This window comes from Felis catus, chromosome B2 (genome assembly GCF_018350175.1).
Source record: "Felis catus isolate Fca126 chromosome B2, F.catus_Fca126_mat1.0, whole genome shotgun sequence".
NCBI lineage: Eukaryota > Metazoa > Chordata > Mammalia > Carnivora > Felidae > Felis > Felis catus.
The window spans coordinates 41,489,639-41,512,580 of NC_058372.1; the positions used below are offsets into that span (position 1 = coordinate 41,489,639).

The 22,942-nt window shown below is 44.3% G+C and overlaps 3 protein-coding genes across 7 annotated transcripts in view; 2 read left to right on the forward strand and 1 right to left on the reverse strand.

Moving 5' to 3' along the window:
- The window catches only part of POLH (DNA polymerase eta), a 40,801-nt gene extending 24,713 nt beyond the window's left edge, over positions 1 to 16,088 (forward strand). For all 3 annotated transcript variants that reach the window (XM_045057602.1, XM_019830633.3, XM_011282210.3), the window contains 7 exons: positions 1,787 to 1,956; positions 3,941 to 4,044; positions 5,215 to 5,334; positions 6,093 to 6,216; positions 6,753 to 6,818; positions 10,174 to 10,343; positions 12,057 to 16,088. In XM_045057602.1, the coding sequence (XP_044913537.1) occupies positions 1,787 to 1,956; positions 3,941 to 4,044; positions 5,215 to 5,334; positions 6,093 to 6,216; positions 6,753 to 6,818; positions 10,174 to 10,343; positions 12,057 to 12,951 (1,649 nt within the window). In that variant the 3' untranslated portion in view covers positions 12,952 to 16,088. The remainder of the gene's footprint in view (positions 1 to 1,786; positions 1,957 to 3,940; positions 4,045 to 5,214; positions 5,335 to 6,092; positions 6,217 to 6,752; positions 6,819 to 10,173; positions 10,344 to 12,056) is intronic.
- The window catches only part of GTPBP2 (GTP binding protein 2), a 24,172-nt gene continuing 1,230 nt past the window's right edge, over positions 1 to 22,942 (reverse strand). The window contains exons 2-12 of one of the 3 annotated variants that reach the window (XM_023254013.2): positions 22,159 to 22,185; positions 21,690 to 21,874; positions 21,228 to 21,336; positions 20,834 to 21,031; positions 20,361 to 20,535; positions 19,982 to 20,201; positions 19,427 to 19,562; positions 19,035 to 19,093; positions 18,252 to 18,423; positions 17,660 to 17,824; positions 1 to 331 (exon numbers count right to left, since the gene is read on the reverse strand). In XM_023254013.2, the coding sequence (XP_023109781.2) occupies positions 203 to 331; positions 17,660 to 17,824; positions 18,252 to 18,423; positions 19,035 to 19,093; positions 19,427 to 19,562; positions 19,982 to 20,201; positions 20,361 to 20,535; positions 20,834 to 21,031; positions 21,228 to 21,336; positions 21,690 to 21,874; positions 22,159 to 22,185 (1,575 nt within the window). In that variant the 3' untranslated portion in view covers positions 1 to 202. Of the gene's footprint in view, positions 332 to 10,846; positions 17,425 to 17,659; positions 17,825 to 18,251; positions 18,424 to 19,034; positions 19,094 to 19,426; positions 19,563 to 19,981; positions 20,202 to 20,360; positions 20,536 to 20,833; positions 21,032 to 21,227; positions 21,337 to 21,689; positions 21,875 to 22,158; positions 22,186 to 22,942 lie in introns of those variants that run through there. The other 2 variants (XM_003986174.6, XM_023254014.2) reach the window with 2 other exon arrangements.
- Positions 21,751 to 22,942, forward strand: part of MAD2L1BP (MAD2L1 binding protein) — an 11,416-nt gene continuing 10,224 nt past the window's right edge. The window contains exons 1-2 of the mRNA XM_019830638.3: positions 21,751 to 21,884; positions 22,873 to 22,929. The gene's annotated coding sequence lies outside the window, so the exon portion shown is untranslated. The remainder of the gene's footprint in view (positions 21,885 to 22,872; positions 22,930 to 22,942) is intronic.

The following is a 22,942-nucleotide window of genomic DNA, read 5'->3' on the forward strand; positions in this document are numbered from 1 at the left end:
ATTTAAAAAAGGGAGTTGTTTGGGAAAGGGAATCTTTGAGAAGGAAGATATAATAAAGGTTGATTTTAGTTATTTTTAGAAAATTTAGTGAACTATAGTTTGAAACTATAATGAAAAGTTCAAGAAGAGTTATTCTGTAGGGGGGTGGAGATAAGAATTAGAGTTTAGGAGTTTGGGGATAGAAATTAGGATTTGCAGGTACTCAGCATAAGCAAATTGAAACATAAGCCTGTAGCAGTTCACCAAAAGAAAAAAGTATGTATACAGAGAGGAGGAGGATGAGGAGAATGTTGCTCAGTATCCACCAGGGTGTTAGAGGAAGAAGACAAGCCTGCAAAGGAGAGAAGCAGCAGTTATCAAGAGTTGGAAAATACTTCCTTCTATGTGCTCATCTTCCTCCTCTATATACGTGAACCTTCACTATACCTCCCCATAGATATTTGAGTGTATTTTCTTGCCTTGTTCATACCTCATTACGCTCTACTTTTTATAATATTTTATTTATTTTTAAGAGAGAAAGAGTGCAAATGGGGGAGGGGAAAAGAGAGAGAGAGACAGAGGATCCGAAGTGGGCTCTGTGCTGGTAGCACAGAGCCCAGTGTGGGGCCTCAACTCATGAACCATGAGACCATGATGTGAGTCGAAGTCGAATGCTTAAATGACTGAGCCACCCAGGCACCCCTCATTACTGTCTCTTTAAACCAGCATTCCTAGGGCACCCTGGTGGCTCTTTTGGTTAAGGGTCCAACTCTTGGTTTTGGCTTAGGTCATGATCTCATCGTTTGTGGGATGGAGCCCTGTGTCAGGCTCTGTGCTGACAGCACGGAGCCTGCTTGGATTCTCTCTCTCTCTCTCTCTCTCTCTCTGCCCCTCCCCCACTCACTCTCAAAATAAACTTAAAAAAAAATGAAATATTTAGGAGTGCCTGGGTGACTCGGTTAAGTATCCAACTTTGGTTAAGGTCATGATCTCGCGGTTTGTGGGTTTGAGCCCCATGTGGGGCTCTGTGCTGACAGCACGGAGCCTGGAGCCTGCTTCGGATTCTGTGTCTCCCTCTCTCTCTGCCCCTCCCGCACTCATGCTCTGTCTCTCAAAAAATGATAAACATTTAAAACAATTTTTTAAATAAGTAAATAAATAAACCAGCATGTCTGCATTTTCTATATACCTACCTCCCTTGCTATATATAATCTTTTTTTAGGCTTTTTTCAAAACTGACTCAAAATTGGATAGTAAGATATTTTCAAGGCCCTGAGTCCAAAGCTATATCTAATTTCAATAGCTTATCAGAAGAATAAAACTAGTGTTTCTGATTGGATTTTAGCTACTCATCAGGAGAACCAGTCTCCAAAAATATATAAATACATTTATTTTAAAGTGTGAGTTAATTCTGAATATTTTCTAATTAAGTAACAGGATTCTTGGCGGTGTGCAAGGGAAAGTTGGAGGGAGAAAATTCCAGAAAACCAGAGAGAGAAAACAGATGTACTTTTAAATCAATGATCATGAAAGACAATATGAATATACAATATGTGTTGCATATTAGAACTATAAGGTTCAGCCTATGCTGAAGCTAAGGCTGCTGGAATTGATAGGAAGGAGAAATTGATCTCTTAAGTACTGAGAAATCTTGTAAATGACTGCCATTTGTGTGTGTGTGTGTGTGTGTGTGTGAAAATGTACATTCTTAAAGTACCCTGAAATTGAAGCATTTTTCTATCAGATAACACAAATAAAATCCTGACTCTAAAAAAAAGTGTCTAAATATAACCTTTCAATTTTTCAGAGGAGATGCGAAAACAAGGCTTATTTCAATGGCTTGATTCTCTTCAGACTGGTAACACCACCTCTCCGGACCTGCAGCTCACTGTTGGAGCAGTGATTGTGGAAGAAATGAGAGCAGCCATAGAGAGGGAGACGGGCTTTCAGTGTTCAGCTGGGATTTCACACAATAAGGTGAAGGCTAATTACAGGTTCCAAGGCGAAACATAGATATCTGCAGTTAAATACAGCAAGGATGGATATGACTGGGACATTTAAATCATTACGTGTACACTTTGAAATGGGCTTCTATTTAAAATTCCTTTTGAGGGCGCCTGGGTGGCGCAGTCGGTTAAGCGTCCGACTTCAGCCAGGTCACGATCTCGCGGTCCGTGAGTTCGAGCCCCGCGTCGGGCTCTGGGCTGATGGCTCAGAGCCTGGAGCCTGTTTCCGTTTCTGTGTTTCCCTCTCTCTCTGCCCCTCGCCCGTTCATGCTCTGTCTCTCTCTGTCCCAAAAATAAATAAACGTTGAAAAAAAAAATTTAAAAAAAAATTAAAAAAAAATAAAATAAAATTCATTTTGAGGACCAAATAAATGCGTTCGTAATTCCTTAACAAGGGAAATGTCATTAAACATGCGCTTTCCTAAGAAGCAGGCTGAAAAGTTTGCAGAAAATGCTTATACAGTTGTATCCAAAAGATTTCCTTAATGACTTGAACTATCTGTAGAAAGGAGGAGGTTAGTCTTTGCATTTTATATGGGAACCTATTTCTTTTCACTTGCTGAATATCCCTGTATTATCTCATTCCCTTTGTGGAATTGCCTGAGTTATTTTCTGCTTTTGCCTATTTCCTCCTTTCTAATGAGAGCAATAAGAGAGATGGAATAGTAAAATTTTATTAGTTTGGACCCCTATTTTGACTTAGAGAATAGACAATTGTCAATAATATAGGGGCAGAATAACTGGTTTTCTTTTTAAAGTGCTGTGAGGGTCTGGAATCTTTGTCCCCTTCTGACGAGGCTCAATAATTGGGCAGTGGCTGATTATCCCTGGTTACTACCTTTTCCCCCTTCCTCCAAGAAGAGGAAAGTTGCCAAACTATCCCACAGAGTTTTAGAGGTTTCTTCTGGTTGAGTGAAGGGAGGGGAAACAAAAGTCCCATTGTAGTAATTTGAACAAGACTAAATGTTGCCCAGTAGAAGTTCTAGAGAATCTCTCCAGTGAATTTAAAGGATGATTTTATACTTTTCCTACCAATTATAATTTGTGAACTGATACCACTGAAGCACCTTATTCTTTCAAAAGAGTTCTCAAGGACTTAAGGTTTGGGTTTTTTTTGTTTTGTTGTTCCCCCCCCCCCCCATTTTGAAGCCTTGTTTCTAGTAGAAGATGTTTGCTATTGGAGGATGATTTTTGAAATCTCTATCACAGATACTTGAATTATGGTAATCTGTGTTAAATCTAGGACTCAAAATGGATTAACCATTAATCAAGAAATGTAAATCAGGGGCACATGGGTGGCTCAGTCGGTTAAGCGTCCGACTTCGGCTCAGGTCATGATCTCATGGTTTGTGGGTTTGAGCCCTGCATCTGGCTCTGTGCTACAGCTTGGAGCCTGGAGCCGGCTTCGGATTCTCTGTCTCCCTCTCCCTCTGCCCCTCGCCCACTTGTGCTCTGTCTCTGTCTCTCTCTGTCTCTGTCTCTCAAAAATAAATAAACATTAAAAAAAAATTTTTTTTAAAGAAATGTAGATCAATGTGGTAGGGTAAAACAGGTTTGTTTCAGCATTTTCATATGCACATGCCTAGAAATGCACCTTATGTAAGTGTCGTCTGCAGCTTCTCTGGGCTTTTTCCCCTCTTGAAGTGGGAGAACCTTAAGGAATTGATGGGAATGGAGAAAAAAAAAAAAAAAAACGACCAAAGGGAAACCGAGAATAGATGTGGAAAGAACAATGAGGATGATGATAGTGGGTCATAGTTTCCACTGAGGATGTTGTGGGACACCAAGGTTTAGAGATGTCTTGAGTTTCTGGTTTTGTTTTTGTTTTTAATGTGGAAACCATTAGTAACAGCCCTTAAGCTGTGCCTGTGTTTTTATGTGTATGTTAATATTCACCAGCTCTCTGTGTGGGTGAGGTTGACAGTTACGAAGTTTTTATGCTTTCCATGCTCCAGGTCCTGGCAAAACTGGCCTGTGGACTTAACAAGCCCAACCGCCAGACCCTGGTCTCACATGGGTCAGTCCCACAGCTCTTCAGTCAAATGCCTATCTACAAAATGTAAGTACTCAGGGAGTACCTTCAGTGGCGCTCATATACTTGTGAAAGCACTCTGGTTTCTTCTGTCCCTTATGAGAGATTGGAGCAAGAAAATGTAGGTAACCAGGAAGGTAGAAGAGAGAGAACACGGGAAATTTTGAAAAACACAGACTTTTTTCCTAATGAGGCTTCAATTCTGGATTATCTATGGAAGTTACTTAATCCTGAATTTTAAAAAAATGAACTGATTTTTAGCTGTGTCTTTAATTTCCTTCTAGCCTTTTTGTTCAAGTCTGTTACTAAATAACAAAAGCAATAGGAATTTACTTCTTTTTTTTCTTCTAATATCATCCCGAGGTGTTCAGGGCTACCAAACTGCTCCCAAAGTAGGTATGAGAGAAAAATCCAAATAAAACAAATAACTAGGCTGTGCATACCAATTGTGTGTCCTTGATAAGGGCTTACACTATTGTTGAAGGGACAAGATGAAGGGACAAGACAGTTCAAAGGAACAGTGAAAGTGCTATTAAGACTGTACGTGAATATTTGCTAAATGAGCTATACAGGTAGTTATCAGAGTTCAGAGAAGAGAAATCTGAGAAACATTTATGAAAACTGCATGAGATTTTGCCAGATGATAATTGAAGAGCAATTCTGATTTTGATAATGTTTTGAACAGAAAGGGGGGAAAGTATAAGGTATTTGTGGTGAGCTGGGACATAAACCAGGTTAACTGGACCATGTTGGAGAAGATAAGTGATAGAAATAGGACTGAAAAGGTAGGTTGAAGACATATTATAGGAAGCTTTACAGGCAAAGCTTAAGACTTTTTATTATATTCTTAAATATAAAAGGTTTTAGTCATGAAAAAGATTTGTCTTGGGGTTGGAATTTCAATCCCTAAATGGGACAGTAGATCCTGTAAAATTGAAAAATTTTTATGCAGTTGACTTTGATAACTAATCAATGACTTGAACCTTTTGTTTATGCTATTGTTAATCTTCCCAGGTCCTAACTCCCAGAGTATTTGAATCATCTAGTCTTATACTAGGAAATTAATAGTTTACAGGAGCAGTACGTGCTCTCATTGTCCCTGAACCCTGTGGAGAGCTACTTACAGAAGCAAAATGTCTTATGTCTGCTGATAACCAGATATTTATGATGTGACCTATAAATTCTTTGTCTTGTTAGCCGTAATCTTGGAGGAAAGCTAGGGGCCTCTGTCATTGAAATCCTGGGGGTGGAATACATGGGTGAACTGACCCAGTTCACTGAATCCCAGCTCCAGAGTCATTTTGGGGAGAAGAATGGGTAAGTGATTCCTAATGTTTTTCAATCATGACCTGTATGGAGATGCTAAAGTCAAACACAGACAAAAGCATCCAGTAAAATTTAGACCTATCTTTAACATTTGTTCCTCGAGATAATTTCTTTGGTTCTTTTGCTTTGAAATGTTAGGTCACTGTGGCCTGTCATTCTAGAGTAGTTTTTCATTTACCTAAGTAGGTTGATAGGCTTGGATATTTAGAGCATTTCCGTGTGCTGAAATGCTGGTAATTCCTTTAAAACCTTTTTTTTAATGTTTATCTTGAGGTGTGGGAGGAGGGGCAGAGAGAGAAGGAGACAGAGGATCCAAGGCAGGCTCTGCACTGACAGCAGCGAGCCCAATGTGGGGCTCAAACCCATGAACTGGAAGATCACTGCCTAAGCGGAAGTCAGACCCTTAACCACCTGAGCCACCCAGGCACCCCTCCCTTAAAATCTTTGTATTTAGACTTATACCAAAAAACTTGGGGATATGAATCAGTGGCTTGCTCAGCACTTTTCCAAAAATACAAATGATGAGTTGGCTTTAAAAAGCACAACCAGTATCCCTCTCCTTGGCAATATATTCCACTAGCATTCATTGGGAAGGGCAGGGATTCTGTCAGAGGTGAAGTATACTTAATTCTGGACAAATTTTTCCATTCCTATGAAGGAGACAAAAAGGTAGTGCAATGTAGGCATTTTATTTTAACAAGAATTATCATTTGCTTTCACCTTAAACTTTTTTTTCCTGCTTTTATTAGATCTTGGCTATATGCCATGTGTCGTGGGATTGAACATGATCCAGTTAGACCCAGAAAAATACCTAAAACCATTGGCTGCAGCAAGAACTTCCCAGGAAAGACAGCTCTGGCTACTCGGGAACAGGTAGGCAAGCATTCTTGAGAGAACATTGCCTCTCTTGAGGGGGTTAGTGGGTAGGTTTGGGTAACTGCAGAACGTTTAGTAAGTTAGACGGGGCCATTCTGTTGTAAAGTATGAAGTTCTTTTTTTGTGTTGAAAATGGACTAAACTTACTATTTTTTCCATGATTTATTTTTTTCTATCCAAAAAGAAATAAGATGAAACTGACTGAAATTTGAAATGGAATTACTCATTTTTTTGGTAGATGATAACTTGGAAGGCCTGGGATATTATGCCTCAAGCTTGTGTGTTATTTTTTTTCTCAGAGCTGGAACATGCCTGAAGTTCACCTGACGGCATTCCAGCAGGAAACGAAAATGAGAATCTTGAGCTAAGGCAGGTCAGAGTACTGAAGATTTCTATCATCTGTGATCTTTTGGTTATAGGGGAGACATTATTGCACGCTTACATTTGTGGGAGAATTGAACAAATCCTCCATCTCGTACTGTAATAAACCTAGAATTTTTAAATGAAAGATTAAAGTCTCAACACTTTTTTAGGTACAGTGGTGGCTTTTGCAATTAGCCCAGGAACTAGAGGAGAGACTAACCAAGGACCGAAATGATGTAAGACTTTCTTTCTTTATTCTTGGGGTGAGTTTGGGGATTTAAATACCAGTTGTTGTGTATCTTAAGGAGTAGAAACAAAGATACAAAAAGATACCAGACTAGGAAGTTTTAAGAAATCTTTTGGGGCTCCTGTGTGGCTCTCAGTTGGGTGAGCGTCCGCCTTCAGCTCAGGTCATGATCTCACAGTTTGTGAGTTTGAGCCCTGCATCAGGCTCTGTGCTGACAGCTCAGAGCCTGGAGCCTGCTTCAGATTCTGTGTCTCTCTCTCTCTCTCTCTCTCTCTGCCCTGCTCCTGCTCTGTCTCTCTCTCTCAAAAATAAAAAAAATTAAAAAAAATATTTTTTCTTTCATAAAATTCAGCACAAGATCTGAGTACCCCATCTCCCTCATTGCCATTTGCCTCTACTCTTTTGTATATTCCTTATTTAATCCCTCCTACAATCCTGAATATACAGTGGCTCTTCATCAGAGTACAAAGCCATTAAATAAGACACTCAGGGATTAGACTGTAAATTATTGGAACTTGCAGTCCATGTGACAAAGTAGTGCTGGCAGTTTTAGAGACAGCGCATGAGGTCAAAGACTTGACATCTGATTAGTTTCTTTATCCTCTCCTTTAAATAAAATCGCTTTATTGATATTTTACATACCATAAAATTCACCCATTTACAATACACAGCTCCGTGGTTTTAGGATATTCCAGAGTTGTTCAGCTATTCCACAATCAATTTGAGAACATGTCATCACCCAGAAAAGAGATCTATACCTATTAGCAGTTACTTAGCCCTAGGAAACTGCTGTTGTGCTTCATCTTCATACACTTCTTCGGGACATTTTATATAAGTGGAAGAATGCAGTATGTGGCCTTTTGACTTGCTTGAAATCTTTTGGTTAACATATTTTCAAGGTTCACTCATACTGTAACATGTATCAGTATCTTTTTCCCCTTTATGAATGAACAATATTCTATTATATGGATATATTTTGTTTATCCATTCATCAGTGAGTGAAAATTTGAGTTGTTCCTACTTCTTGGCTGTTACGAACAATGTTGCTGTGAACATGCATGTATAGATTTTTGGGTAGACATATTTCATTTCTCTTGGGTAAATGCCTAGGATTAGAATTGCTGGTTCACATGGTAACTATGTTTAGCATTTTGAGGAGCTATCAGACTTACACTCCTAGCAGTGTAAAATTAATTTTACTATCTTTGTTACTGTGTTTTTATTTTAGCCATACTAGTGGGTGTGAAGTGGTATCTCACTGTGGTTTCCAGGTGCTTATTGGCCATTTTCTTATCTTCTTTGGAGAAATTTATCAAGATCTTTTGCCCATTTTTGAAGTGGTTGTCTCTTCATTATTGAGTTTTAAAAATTCTCTATCTATGTATATATTATAATATATATTCTCTCTCTATATATATTATACTCTATGTAAGTCCCTTGTCAGATATTTATTTTGCAAATATTTTCTCCCATTCAGTGGGTTTTTTCACTTTCCTGATGGTATTGTTCGATGTGTTCTCTCATGTTTCAGCATCTAGGGGTCCTACAGGTCAACTGTATACTGTCAGAAATCATCCCAAACTACCCGTTTGCCCCTTGGGGTGGTGAAATGTTTGTTCTCGGGTGGGCAATCCCAGTTGTGTTATGGGCCAATTTGCCTTTGCCCACTAGGTGTCGCTCCGTTCTCATTTCTCTTTATAAGCCTACATGCAACACAGTGGGGACCCCTGAAAATCTCTTTCTCTTTAACCTTAAAAGGATTTTATGTCAAAAGTAATTCTGGACATAGAAGATCCTTGTCACTTCACTGTTTAAAGTATTCTAGTGGTTTCCCTTCATACTTAAGTCATGTGTAGACTTAATTTTGTATTTTTATTTTGTCATGACCAAAATGATTTCGTCCCTGGCTACTTCTCTGGCCTTATCTCCTGTCCTGTCCCCCTTCCTTCTCTGCTGTAGCCTCTACCCCACTGGCAGCCTTCCCTTTTATTTAACACACCAAACTCCCACGTTAGCAGTTTTGTTCTTGCCATTCCTTCAGCCTGGAGAATCTTTCCTCATATATTCTTAAAATTTCCTCTCTTGCTTTATTCAAGTCACCTTCTTCAAGAGACCTTCCCAACTACCCCATCACATCAGCAGCTTTCATCACTCTCTTCCTTACTCTGCTTTTTCTCATAGAAATACAGGGGCGTTGGGTGGCTCAGCATCCAACTCTTGGTTTCGGCTCAGGTCACGATCTCAACAGTTCGTGAGTTCAAGCCCCACGGTGGGCTCTGTGCTGACGGTGCAGAGGCTGCTTGGGATTCTCGCTCTCTCCCCCTCTGTCTCTGCCCCTCTCCCGCTTGTACTCAGTCTGTCTCTCTCTCAAAATAAATAAACTTTAAAAAAAAAGAAAATAGAAATTTCTTATTTCTATTACATGCCTACTTGTTTATTTTCTGCAGTTCCTATTACAAGATAAGACCCATGAGGGCCTGAACTTTATTTTGTTCTCTCCTATGTCTCTTTGGTGTAGCTGATACATGGTTTTAGTCAATTGCCTATTTCTATTCTCTGAAGATAAATTCTTATGAACTGTATTTACAAAACGTACAAAAATACAAAATACATTTTTACCCAACAAAATATTTGCTGCTGTTGGCTTGTTTGCCTTAGGGCTATTTCTTCTCACCACCATCTCCTGATTCTGGAGGATCCCTATGTAGACTTTTTGCCTTCTTATATTTCTGCCCCTTGACCTTTATTTCTTAGTTTGCCTTGCATCAATAGTGTTCATTTGGATATCTAGACTTCACTGAAAATTGGGTCAATGATCTTGCTTTCTAGAGGCAAGCTCACTACACTGTATCTTCTATAGACAGGATATAAGGAAGAGGTGCTAATGGAAACTTCTGTGCTTAAGTATAAGAGCATCGCCAGCAGATTAAATAATAGACCTACTACTCAATCTTGACATCCTAGCTTGGATCTTCCTCTCAGACAATTACTTAAATGAACCCTTCCCTCAGTCACAAAATAGAATAAGTATTTTTTATAATCTTCCTGCATAGACAGCACAAAAAAACATTCAGGGAAAGAGTTCCCATTTTCATTTATTCTGTCCTGTTCCCATCACCTGTCAAAATATCCTAGATATTCTAATATTTCATCCTTCAATTCTGTCTGCTCCAATTACTTCTTGCACTAAGAAACAAGCATAAAATATTAAAAAAAAAATTAAACATGACTATTTCCAAACCATTTCGTCACCCTGGTTCTTTTAATTTCCTCTCAAACAATTCAATATATAGAACCCAGATGCTCACAGTAACTTTCTGGTCTCAATCCTTTTATACCCACAGAATGACAGGGTGGCCACACAGTTGGCTGTGAGCATTCGTGTACAAGGAGACAGACGTCTCAGCAGCCTACGCCGCTGCTGTGCCCTTACCCACTATGATGCTCACAAGATGAGCCGTGACGCATTTGCTGTCATCAGGAACTGTAACACTTCAGGAATCCAAACTTGCTGGTGAGTTTAATTCCAGCTTGTCTTCTCAGAAGACACTTGTACCCTGTCTTTCTCTAAATTTAGTGGGTATATAGCTTTCCAGCTGGGGTAGGTTCTTGGTGACTCTGGCTAGTGGGACCTATCATAGAGAGGAATGGAAGAAAACAGCACACCAGAAAAAAGGCAGCTTGCCTACAGCTTCTTTGCCTGCCTTTGGTGCATTTCAGTTCAGGGGTGGGTTCCAGGGGCAGAATAATCCAGTACTATCCCCGCCTTTGCTGCAGTCAGGAGGAACAAGCAATGGCATGTGGGAGTATAGAAACTCAAGTTTTAAGGATCTTGAACTTGGGAATTTCAGCACTTAATTGTTCTATCTTAAAAACATCTTCCTTGACAATGCAAGTGACCTATGTTCATTGATAATCTCAATCTAACATCCCAACTCAGTTACAAGCTCCGCTGGTATAAAACCAAATGTCGTATTACATTGCACTTCATTTGGTCATGAAAAATAACCAAACATATGATTGGAACGTGTTCATTTATTGTTCAGATATTAACGATTTTCAGTATTGGGATCCTCTATTTATTTATTTAACATAGCCTATTACATTGAGAAAAGTATTCCTAATTCACAACGGAAATATAATTTTGTGGGAAACATAAATTGGTTGTTTACTTATAGATCTATACTAGAGATTGTAAAAAATAATAAAGGAAAGAAAAGAAAAAAAAAGGTTTCATTGAACACCTAAGTTATTGCTTATCTAAACATGTGGATACTACTGTTGTTTGTGCAGACCTACAATACGGTGGGGTCTCTAAAGCTGGAGTCCTTTGTTCTTTATTTGGAATGATTTAACTTATACTTCCTTATATATATGTTTATTTTCAAATTTTGAACAGTTTCACTGAACCAAATGATAAATTATGATACTATGTTCATATGAAACCTTATAAATTAACAGACTCTAACACTTACCAGGAGTGTGAAACCTATTGACAGGGAAGCATCAAAATGATCCGATTGTAAGACTGTCCAGAGCATGAAACCAGAGGATAGTGATATACTGTTATAATAATTTTAAAACAGCACTTACTCCTTACCTCGTCGAGGGATTAATCTGTTTATAAAAGCACATTTTATCTTCTGAAATTCAACTCATGTGAAAATGTATTTGAGTAAACAAAATGAGTAACTTTGTGACAGGAATTTCTTGAAATGTTTCTGAGACTAAGATAGGTAATCCCAGTTGTGGGATTTCATGCTCTAGAAATTTGAGTTGAAAGTCTGTCAAAATTAGGGTTAGATGGTGTCCTCTTTAAAAACAGAATGGAATGGCTAAGAGGATTTTTTCAAGAGACTTTCCAGTCTGAATACTCTAAAGCTTTTTTATTGCCCTGAATAAAATTTCTTGCCTCAACCCAGGATTATAGCTGTTTTTACATATGTTATGACATACCTTATGAATACCTAGCAGTCAGAGGATCCAGTTTCTATGTCTGACCTGGTTGGATGTTCACCAAATCAGCAGTTCTCAAGATGTGGTCGTAGGCCAGCAATATCCACATCACCCAGGAACTTGTGAAGAGTGCCTATCCCAGGTCTACTGAATCAGTATTAATCTGATACCCTAATATTTAAGAACCATAAATCCTAGAACCATAATCCCAGTCACTTACAAACTGAATCTGTGACCTGGTGCTAATCTTGTTCCTTTACTTTCTATACAGGTCTCCTCCCCTCACAATGCTTTTCCTCTGTGCTACCAAATTCTCTGCCTCTGCCCCTTCATCTTGCACAGACATCACCACCTTCTTGAGCAGTGACCCAAGTTCTCTGCCAAAGGTGCCAGCTACCAGTTCAGAAGCTAAGACCCAGGAATGTGGCCTGGCAGGGACAGCCACTAAGAAAGCAGCCACTTCTCTGGAATCATTCTTCCAAAAAGCCGCAGAAAAGCAGAAAGTCAAAGAAGCTTCAGTGTCATCTCTTACTGCCACTACCCAGGCCCCCACGAGCAATTCACCATCCAAGCCCTCGTTACCTTTCCAAACCAGTCATGCTACAGGAACCGAGCCCTTCTTTAAGCAGAAGAGTCTACTTCTAAAGCAGAAACAGCTTAATAATCCTCCAGCCGTCTTCCCTCCACAAAATCCCCAGTCCAGCCCTAAAAAGTTAACAAACTCTTTTCCAACAGAATATCCAGATTGCACCCCCATCTGTCAAGCAGTATTGAAGGTGGGATCCTCTAAAACAACTCCTGCAGGGATGGATTTGGCCCAGAATAGCCCCAGCAGTCTTGCTTCTGTAACTTCCAAGTCTGCTCCGGAGGTGGCTCAGAAGTCAACTACTACCCCAAGTCCTGTGGCAGCTGAGGACCAAGTGCCCTGTGAGAAGTGTGGCTCTCTGGTGCCTGTATGGGAAATGCCAGAACATACGGACTATCATTTTGCATTGGAGTTACAGAAATCCTTTATGCAGTCCCGCTCCTCAAACTCACAGGTGGTTCCTGCCAGTTCTCCTCAGGGCAAAAGAAATCCCAAGAGCCCTTCAGCCTCCAGTAATAAACGCCCTAGGCCTGAGGGCATGCAGACATTGGAATCATTTTTCAAGCCGTTAACACACTAGTGCTGCCCTCAGGCTTGCTGCAGGGTTTTAATATTTTACCTGTAAACTAGGAGATGGAAACGTGTTTACTTCTCAAGGAAACCTGTAACTTTTATACAAGAAAAATAATCCAGTTAGATGCTGAGTTAAGACCCCCATCTCTTCACGGGCATGGATTCTAATTCCATTGCTGACAGAGATGTAAAAACTGACTTATCTTGCAGAGATACAACTGCTCGGAGTTTTTAATCATTAAAGTTTAGGGACGCAGTGTCGGTAAAATGTGTGGGCCTTGAAGCCCACGAGAGGCACTTTATTTTTCATCTGTAAAACTGATATACCTTACTGATTATTGGAAATCAAAGACAAGGTACTTAAAGTCTGTAGCTTAAAGATTGGAACAGAAAAGTAACGGAGAAAAAACGTTTTAAAAAGATTTTTCCTCAAGCTCTGCGACAGGGGCAGTTTAGATAACGCTTTGACCAAATGTGAGGTTGAGAACGTGAGGTAAAGGCCTGAAACCCTAAAGTGGTAACTAGTTGAGGGCAGGGCTCTATACACAGAACCTACTCAATAAATACTGAATTTCATACAAGTAAACCCTATTATGACCACAATTTTAGCCACTGGTCCTTCTATCTCTTGTGTTTGGTCTAACGTAGAATGAGAGTGTTCGTGGACTAGTTCAGGAACTCTGTTTAGGTCGGGTAAGTCATGATCAGAACTAGATCCTCTCTGGGATCTTGCTAGTTAGGGCACCTAGGTGGCTCAGCTGGTGACTCCTGATCTCAGGGTTGTGAGTTCGAGCCCGTGTTGGGTGTAGAGATTACTTAAAACTAAAATCTTAAAAAAAAATTATCTTGCTGGTCTGAGTGTGATTTTGAGGAGCAGGAGCATCAGCATTATCAGGGAACTTCTAAGAAATTGTCTCAGCCTCACCTTCACCCTTACTGACCCAGAATCTGTATACTAAAGATTCTCCAGGGTGTTTGAGGACTACTGATCTAGAAGATGCCAATGGCAAGCCAGGTTTGTAGAGGGCCATGACATTTCCTTAAACCCTAAAGTACAAATGTGAGGTAGTGCTTGGCTTTCAGGGTCACTGGCATGTTCATCTCTTTCCTTTTGATGTTTGAATATTTAGCTTAGGGCTTATCGTAGCTTTCTGCACTTGTCCATGCTGATAGTTCCATTTTCTTTTCTTTTTCTTGGTTTTAGAGAGTGCGCGAGCAGGGTAGAGGTGGGGGGATAGAGGGAGAGAGAATATCTTAAGCAGGCTTTATGCTCAGCACGGAGCCTGTCGCAGGACTCAATCCCGCGACCCTGGTATCATGACCTGAGTCGAAATCAAGAGTCAGACGCTCAGCCAACTGAGCCACCCAGGTGCCCTTACAGTACTGTATTCTTAATCTCTGTTCTTATATGTGGGAAGTCAGCTTTTTTGATATAGGAAACCTTGAGTCACACAGAGAACCCAACCGAAGATGAGCTGAATTAGGTGGTGTGTTGGGGGAAGTGGGTAGGAAGAATGGTGTACACATCCCATCTCTCATATGTACACAAAAATCAACTGTTTTTAAAGCTTGTTTATAAATTAGGGGTCTGTATGTAGTTTGAAGAAAGTGGGGAGCATTTGAAAACCCTGAGTCTAGCAGGAAACTCTCTTCAAAACTATCTTCCTCTTTTGAGGTAGTTGAATGCTGTGTACCATGGCCCTTTCCCTGCTAGATTTATAGTTTCCTGAAGGCAAGAATTCTTGCACATAATAGGTACTTGATATTCATTGGATGAAACATATGAAGTAAGCAATTTTAGATGATTACCAGAACTGGAACAGTAAAAATGTACATACAGCTGATGGGGGTGAGGGGCTGCCTTACACATCTTTTTATCCTCCTAAACATTCCATTGATGTAGCAAGGTATAGCTCAGTGGTTCCTGAAGATATCTCATTAAATACTGAGATCATTTTCTAAAATTTCCTTTCTTAATCCAGTGAAAAGTTTGTTTTCTTTTGTTTTTTAAAGCCTAAAGAAGCAATACTCTCCTTTGGGTACTGTACAGATCAAGTGAAACAAATTTTTAACACTTTGCTTGATTGGAAAGAGAAATTGTGAGTAGAAACTTTAGTTTCACTGGACTTATAAGAGGCCAAGATGGGCGGGAGTAGTGAGTAACCAGTAACAACAATACAAGCAGCACACCTATTTTCTTGGAAATGCCAACCCTGCCCCAGCATAGTGGCAATAAGCCCATGGAGGTACGAGCAGACGGACATGCAAAGGTCAGTGTTGGTTGAAAGCTATAGTACCTTTTTGCTGAACACAAGCTTTTCTCATAGCCGTTTATCAGCAACTGTACAGACGGAAACGAACCACTCTTAGTCCCCGACACAGGAGGAAGTTCTTCAACCACAGGCTACTTACAGTAGCCAGTCAAGCCGGTGGTAATTTTAAAAGCAGCAAAGCTTGAATAGTTAAGGAAGCTTTTACTTTAATACCCTGGAGACAGAATGCCTCGCTGGACATTGGGCCACATTTATCATTAAATTTCTTTTGCAAGGATCACTGCTCAAAACGCAGTCCCATAAAACATGACCATCAGGTACTCTGAACACAGAAACACGAAGAAACGACTAAGGTGTGGCCAGGTGGTTCCAAGAAGCCAATTTAGGCTATGTAAACCTCACTTCGAGCTTTTCTGCATTGCTAGGGAGAGCGTGAGGGCCAGATTAACGTGACTCTTAAATTCCACTCTTCATTAAGTAGCTCACAGGCTAATCTCCACATCTCTGACATGGCACAGAAGTGGGCTCCTCATCACTGTGACCGTAGCAAGTGGCCAACTCCTCAAGTGCGGGCTGGTTACCTGTCTCAGCTGAAAAGGCAGCGGTTTCACTTTCTATTCTGCTTGCTCAAGAGCAATGCAAATAAGCCAGAATAGCCAGGTCACAATACTGGAACGCTGATCGCATGGGAGGGACAGGAAAGGGAGAATGGTAAATGATACCAGATGGGCTCTTTTCTCCATCCAGGGCTCAGTGGTGCTAGGGTTTCACTTGTCTCTAATCCTGAAGAGGAATCTAGCTCTGGAAGCTGAGCCCGTATCTTAAGCATAAGCACAGTGTATTCAATAAAACATTTTTATTCTGTACAATATATATGTGTGTATTTAAATATATATATGTATGTATATATTTATATTTATATTTATATATATATATGTATATGCAGAGAAACCTGAACCAACAAATCCCTGAGTCCGGGGAACCCAGGACATTAACAAAGGGAAAGGAAGGAGTCCATGCCCTAAAGTGTAGGAAATATGGCAACATCTTTCCCTTTCCCCCAGGCTCCCTGCAACAGAGGGAGGATTTAACATGGGAGCAGCAAGGGTGGAGGGGGTAAAGGATGGCAGGATGGGGAGCTGTGGGTCAGGTCCCCAGTCACTAGTCTGGGAAAGTAAAACACTGTTTGATCCAGCATTAAAACCAACAAATCACTGCAGAGGAAGGGACGAGACTGATTGACATGCAGCTGACCTTCGGTATGCCAAGCCTCAGCTCGGCAGCCCCACTCCTGGGCCAGCACAACAAATAGCACCTGTGGGGCCTATGAGCAGAAAAATGGAGAATGGCCCTTGAGTGAAGGGAAGGGAGACAAAGCTGAGGAACAGACCTCATGTCTCTCAGCACAAGGTGGGAGCACTGCCCCTGTGCCATTTCTTCAGACTCTGGGCCAAGACCTCATGTCTCAGCACAAGGTGGGAGCACTGCCCCTGTGCCATTTCTTCAGACTCTGGGCCAGCTGGGCCAGCTAGGCCAGCTTCAGACCCGGGAGCAGCTGTCTTTTGTCCACAGTCAAGTAGAGATGGGCAACTTACATGGCCTTGAGAAGAGGTATACAAAAAGGAGTGCTTTCGAGGACCACCCCCAGTTGTTGTGACAATTCCTGAAGTGCAGGGACCACACAGGCGGATCATGCCCAGTCCAGACAGTGGGGCCAAGGTGGTGGTGGTCAGCTCCCTCCGGTAGACAGGCCGTGGAGTTCCCAGGGTTGATGAGCCAACCAGGTGGACACAAAGCTGCTGAGCACTGCCCTGAATTCTCCTGTCTTCTTGAGAACCTCAGGACTGCCCCTCCCTGGCCACAACAAGCTTGGCACCTCTCCAGAAAGGTGGCAGGGAGCAAGGGGCAGAGAGCACCGGTCTCTCCCTAGCCTATTAACACACAGAGCCGCCAACAGCGGGGGCAGCATGGCCAAAAGTCACCTTATATATTGTGGGGACGGCAGTAGAGCTGTGCCTGCCTGGAGGAGTTCAGAAGCCCATGTTGGCCTGGGCCTCTCCTGCTGCAATGGCTTGCACATCAGTGACATGGCCGATGCCCTTGGTGACACCCTCCCGGAACAGCAGCTTGGCGCCCACCTTCAGGTACTCTGGGTGTTTCAGGAAGCGGAAACGTACCACTGCCTTCTCCCCTGTCCGCAGCTTGTCCTGCAGCAGATATGCCGTCACGGGTCCTGGGCAGTACCTCCCATCCCATTCTCTACCAGCCTTGGCTCTCCACCCTCAGGGGCCTATCAGGCTTCTACCCACCCAGAGTGGGGCTTTGTCCCCTTTACGGGATCAGGGAATTCTCTAGGAGTCTGGGGCCAGGCCTCCTTCCTTTCTGGAGGCAGAAGAATTATGACTTTCCCCTGGAAAAACAGCATGGCTGGGTCCCTCTCACCTTGGCATGGATCTTTTCCACCACTGCTGTCTGACGTACGTTGCCCACATGTACTGTCACCTGGAAGCCTCGCCGGAACGTGGTGGCATGGAACAGTAGAACTATCTCTGCCTCGAACACTGAGCAGATGGTGGGATTCATCTCGGGGCTCACCATCACCATGCCCTGGGGAGGCACAGCCCCCAGACCAAGGGCAGACCTTGCATTAGTCTCTCCCTCCCCCACCACCCTCACACCCTTTCCAGCTCCTGAATTTCCTCTTCCTCTAGGACTTCAAACACAAAGACATCAACAGACAATATTCAAAACTCTCCACTTAAAACCCCTCCTTATCCCTCCCACGTCCTCTAATCCTTCTGCTAATGTTTAGTATTTGCAAGGTCCTGGATATTCAGGTTGCACGACAACGATCCATATTTAAGTATCCTGAGTATTCTAAGCCTTTTTCAAACAGTCTGTGGAACCAGCTTCTTGGGTTAGAGACTGTGTTTCCTTTGAGTTCCTCTGAAGCATCTTAGGTGCTTCTCATTCAAGCAGCCAGTGTCCCAGGCACTTCTCTGTGTTCCCTCTGCAACCCATCCTCCCACCTCACCTTGCGAAGAAGTGCACGGTCAAAGTCCCCGAGGGCCAACGTAGCAGCCTGACCAGCTCGCAGCACACGACAGGCAGAGCGGTTGCGTTGGATGCTGCATACTCTCAGCTCCAGGAAGCAGCCATCGTCCGTGGGGCCCACTACCAGCTGGTCTCCCTCACGGCAAATCCCACTGTAGCCCAGAGGGCAGGTGGCACAGCATCAGCCTAGGCCCCCCCCCCCCCCACCAACCTGCTTCTCTGTGAGGGTCACCCAGAACATTCTTTCCCTTCTAAGGCTGACTCCCTCAGGTGGGGGGGAAAGACCCTAAACTCTGGCATGTAGGCAGGGGAGAGGCCCAGTTCAAGGTTCAGACTCTGAAGGCTAATACCTGGAAAGGCCAGTAGTGATGGCTAGAGAGATACCTGCTGCTTTGACACTGAGTACCCGGTCTCTGAAAGAGCAAATTATTCCCTTGGGTTTCACTCTCTGCTTTGAAAAGAGTCTTAAGGGATCTTTTATTTCCCTACATGCAAATGAAGTCAGTTGAATACATCTGGGGCTCAAGACCCACATTTCTCCCTCAGGGGCCGGGAGATGCCCAGTGAGCAGCAATACTGCTTGTTCCCTCGTGAACCAACAGACTAGCTTTTTCTAGCTCTTCTCATTGTGACAGCCCAATCCAGAAACAAGCACACAGTTTGAAGGGCTCTGTTCAACTCCAGGGTCCTTAAGGCCATGACCCAGCATATGGGTATGTGAGGGCTGAATGGGGTAGGCAGCAAGCAAATCAAAGCAATTCACCTGGAAAGTGTTCCTCCAACAACAGTCCCCACCTCTGGTACTGTGTAGATTTCATCCACCTGAAGCCAAAGAAAATGCTATCAACAACCAGCCAAGCCCAAAATCTCAAAACAGGCTCAGGGCTCAGTCAGAAATAGTCCCTCCCAGGGGCGCCTGGGTGGCTCAGTCAGTTAGCGTCTGACCTCCGCTTGGGTCATGATTTCACTGTTCACGAGTTCAAGCCCCACATCAGGGTCTCTGCTGTCAGCACAGAGCCTGCTTCAGATCCTCTGTCCTCCCCCACTCCCTCTGCCCCTCCCCTCCTCACATGCATGCTTTCTCAAAAATAAAAATAAACAGTCCCCCCCGCCCCCAAGTTCCTCAGCTCACTGCCTGTTCAGGTGGCCAATTACCTGAAACTCTGTCAGCTGCTGCATGAGTTCCTCCTGCTCCTTGCTGTTGGTAAGTGGTGGCAAGATATTCAGAAAGACTTTGAGCAGGTCCAGACTCTCTCCAGACACGCTGGACAGTGTGAAGATAGGAGTGACACTGTAAAGGAAGGCAGCAAATGGACAGATAAGGAAACTTCTAACAGGAAGCAGAGGCTAGAGCTCCATGCGTGCAAAAGTGAGCTTCTGGGGCAGGGGTGGGGGGCAGGGGTACCTCTCTCCTATCTGCTCACCTTTTCAGGAGCTGAGTCCTCTGTGAGCCAGCCAAGGAGTGTAGCTCATGAGGTTTATCTCAGGGACCAAGGGAAACAGTGAATGCCTGGCATAGCATTTTGTCTCCTGGGTTCCAGGCACTAGCAAAGCTCCAGGCTGGCTACCACAGACTCCCTCCCACAATGCCAACCAGAAAAACCACAGAACTGAGCCAGAACTGGTCTGGACCTGGGGTGGGACACCACACTCTGGGGCCCCATGGCAGCCTTCCCTGTGGATCAGGGCTCTGGGGTGAGAAAGGCTTACTTGGGTGACTGGGCAAACTGTTGGGCAGCCGTGACAGCATCATCCTCGGAGGTGACCAGCATGGGGACCTTGTGGCAGCCAGGCTGCTTGAGGACCCGCTCTAGCTGTCGTACCGTCCTCTCCACTGTGGTCTTGGCACACAGGTCCACCTTGCTGACCACGATGAAGAAGGGCACTTTCAGGGCCAGGGCTAGCCCCAGATGTTCCCTTGTGGTGCCAGCTGCCTCAGAGAAGGAAGGCAGGCAGTAGGAGAAAAGGGTGAGAACATGGGAGGGAGCAGAGGGAACAGGAGAGTTTGTCTGGCTCCCAGATTTGAGGAGGCCCAGGGTAGGAGAGTCAGCACCCCCTCCAGCCCCGTCCCTGCCCCGATGCCTCGTACCAATCCCAGTGTTAGCACTGACGAGGAGCAGGGCGCAGTCAGGGCAGTATGAGGTGAGGCCAAAGATGGTGGTGTGTAGGTACTTGTGGTGGCCTGCCAGGTCGATGAAGGTGATCATCTTGGAGCTGCTTTCACAGATCTCTTCTGCCGTCCGTGAGTCACTGTAATTCACCACCTGGCCCAGAGCCCAGGGCTCTCAGTGCCCCCTGCCAGCCTCCCCAACCCTTTAAGAGTTGCCAGGACCTAAACCGGTCGCTGGGTGACCCTGCCTCTTAACCCTGAACCCCATATCTGATTTGATCCAGCTGATTCCCCATTTGTTATCTAAGGAGACAGAGCTTGTTCAGTGCCCTCAGGGTCGTCTTCTACACTACTCCGACAAGTCTCCACACTCTGCCCTCGGACTCTGTCCTTCACCACTACCATCCCATCCTCAGAGTCTGGCCCCACTGGGTCCCGCTGATTTCATGCACCTCTCCCTTGCTGTTAAAGCCCAGGATCTCGAAGCTGATGCTGGAGGTTCGGCCAGACTGAATCTCATGCAGGTGGCGGAAAAGGTTGAGTCGAGCCCGGCCCCGCCCATTGTCCAGCTCTCCCTGGGTCAGGACTCCAAGCAGAGTCGACTTCCCTGAGTCCACATTGCCCAGGACGGCCACACGGAGGTCTAGGAACTGTGGATGAATTGCCAGAGGTAAGGGCTCCAATCCCTTACATCGCTCCATGGATGGTTGAGTTAAGGGCAGTGACACTCCCTGGGGACCAAATAATGACCTGGACACCCCCAGGTTCCCGGGCCAGTGAACAACCTGCCACCAGAGGCCCTCCTGGGAGCGTGGGCGTGAGAGATAGGGAAGGGTGTGTGCTCACCTGTTGGTTGTCAGGGACCTTTCGTACCAGCACCTCGGTAATCTTCCGGGGCATGTCGCTGTCATAATCCACTTCTCGCTCCCGGAGAACAGTGATGTCTGCCCCGACCCTGTCATCACAAAGCCATACTGCCACACCTCAACTTTATTCTCCTGCCCCCCACCTTCCGCCCTCTGGACCAAATGGCCTTCCCACACCTCCCAAACACCCTACTTCACTTCTTATCACCCTTCAATCTATCCTACATCCTTTGAAACAAACAAATCTTAAATCAAGGAGCAAAAAAGCCTAGGTCCAACATGGAGGAGCCCAGAACACTAGCCTTCCCTACTTTAGCCTTTTGTCAAGAGTAGGCAGCAGAGGGAAAGTCCCTCCTTGGCCCCTCGGGCCCAAGATAACTGGGTATTCACAGGTCTTCTCCAGAGGCTGGTGAGGAGAACCGAGGGAGAATGGGAAGCATACTTCTCTGCCATCCGGTGTAGGGTCTTGAGGGATGCCCGCATCTCCTCCTCGGCCAGCCCCACCAGCAGCCCATTGTCCTCTACCCCAATCTGGTAGACAGCCTCACCGCGGCCCTCCTGGAGCCGCCACTTCATCTGTGTCACCAGGTGCTCAAAGCGGTACTGGGATGGATTCACCAGCTTCAGCTTAGGACAGGTGAGGTATCGTAAGAAAATAAGGTCAGAGATACTCCTCCTAAACCCACGTGCTTCCCACCTGTCCTGCTCCAAGGACCAAGACCTTCCCTTCCTCCTTAACCGCCCCCCATCCCTGGCCTCCTCTAACAGTCAGTCCCCCTCCATCAGAATGAGGTGCAGGGCCCTTACCCTGAATCCTATTCCTAAACTGCTATAGATAATGAAATTGAAAGGATCTCAGAAAAATCACGCAACCCCCCCCCCACACACACACACCCGAGCCTAAGACTCACTTTATATTCGATGTTTCCATCTTCAGCCTGAAAAGAAAGAGAGAACAGTTACCACACGTTGTCCTGACCCAACTTCTGCTTCCCTTTGATTCTTGCTGGGGCCCAGGCAGCTAACTTGAGAGAGCAGGAAGCTCAGTGGCACCTGCTTAGACAGGTGCCTGCCAAAGGTCATTGGCAGACAAACCCTCTACTCAGCCCCAGTGGACCTCTCTGAAGGAAAGGCCTCTAAGAATACTGAGTCACCCATCTAAGCCAGAAACCGAACCCTTAGCCCCTCCTTTCTTTGATCAATGGTGGTACATTCTTCCTAGACACAAGTTCACCCCCTCCTTTCCCCTGGGGCCTCAAAGTTTTGTCCCCAGGGGTCTAGATCTCTTCCGTGTTCAGGCTGCTGAGGTCCTTCTTTGCTACTGGTCTGGAAGACACCATTTCCTTCCTGCCCACCCCTCCCCGCTGATGTCCTCAAGAGTAAGAGGCTGCAAGAGGTTCTGGATCAGGGCCAAAGCGGGAGCTCAGTACTGGTCACTATAAGCCTGATGAGAGAGGAGCCCAGGTAAAATGAGGGGCAGGGCTCCAAAGCTGGGGCTGAGATGAAGAGAAGAAACTCAGAAAATGCAATAAAGGGGACAGACTCCACCAACCAGACTCACATGCCTCAGATGATGAAATCCCGAATCCACCCACATAATTTCCTCTACCTCTTCCCTCTATCAGGTGACCCACCAGAGAAGCAACCTGTTGCCTGAGCCTTCCCCTCTAGGGAGCAACGGGGTAAGAGATTTGC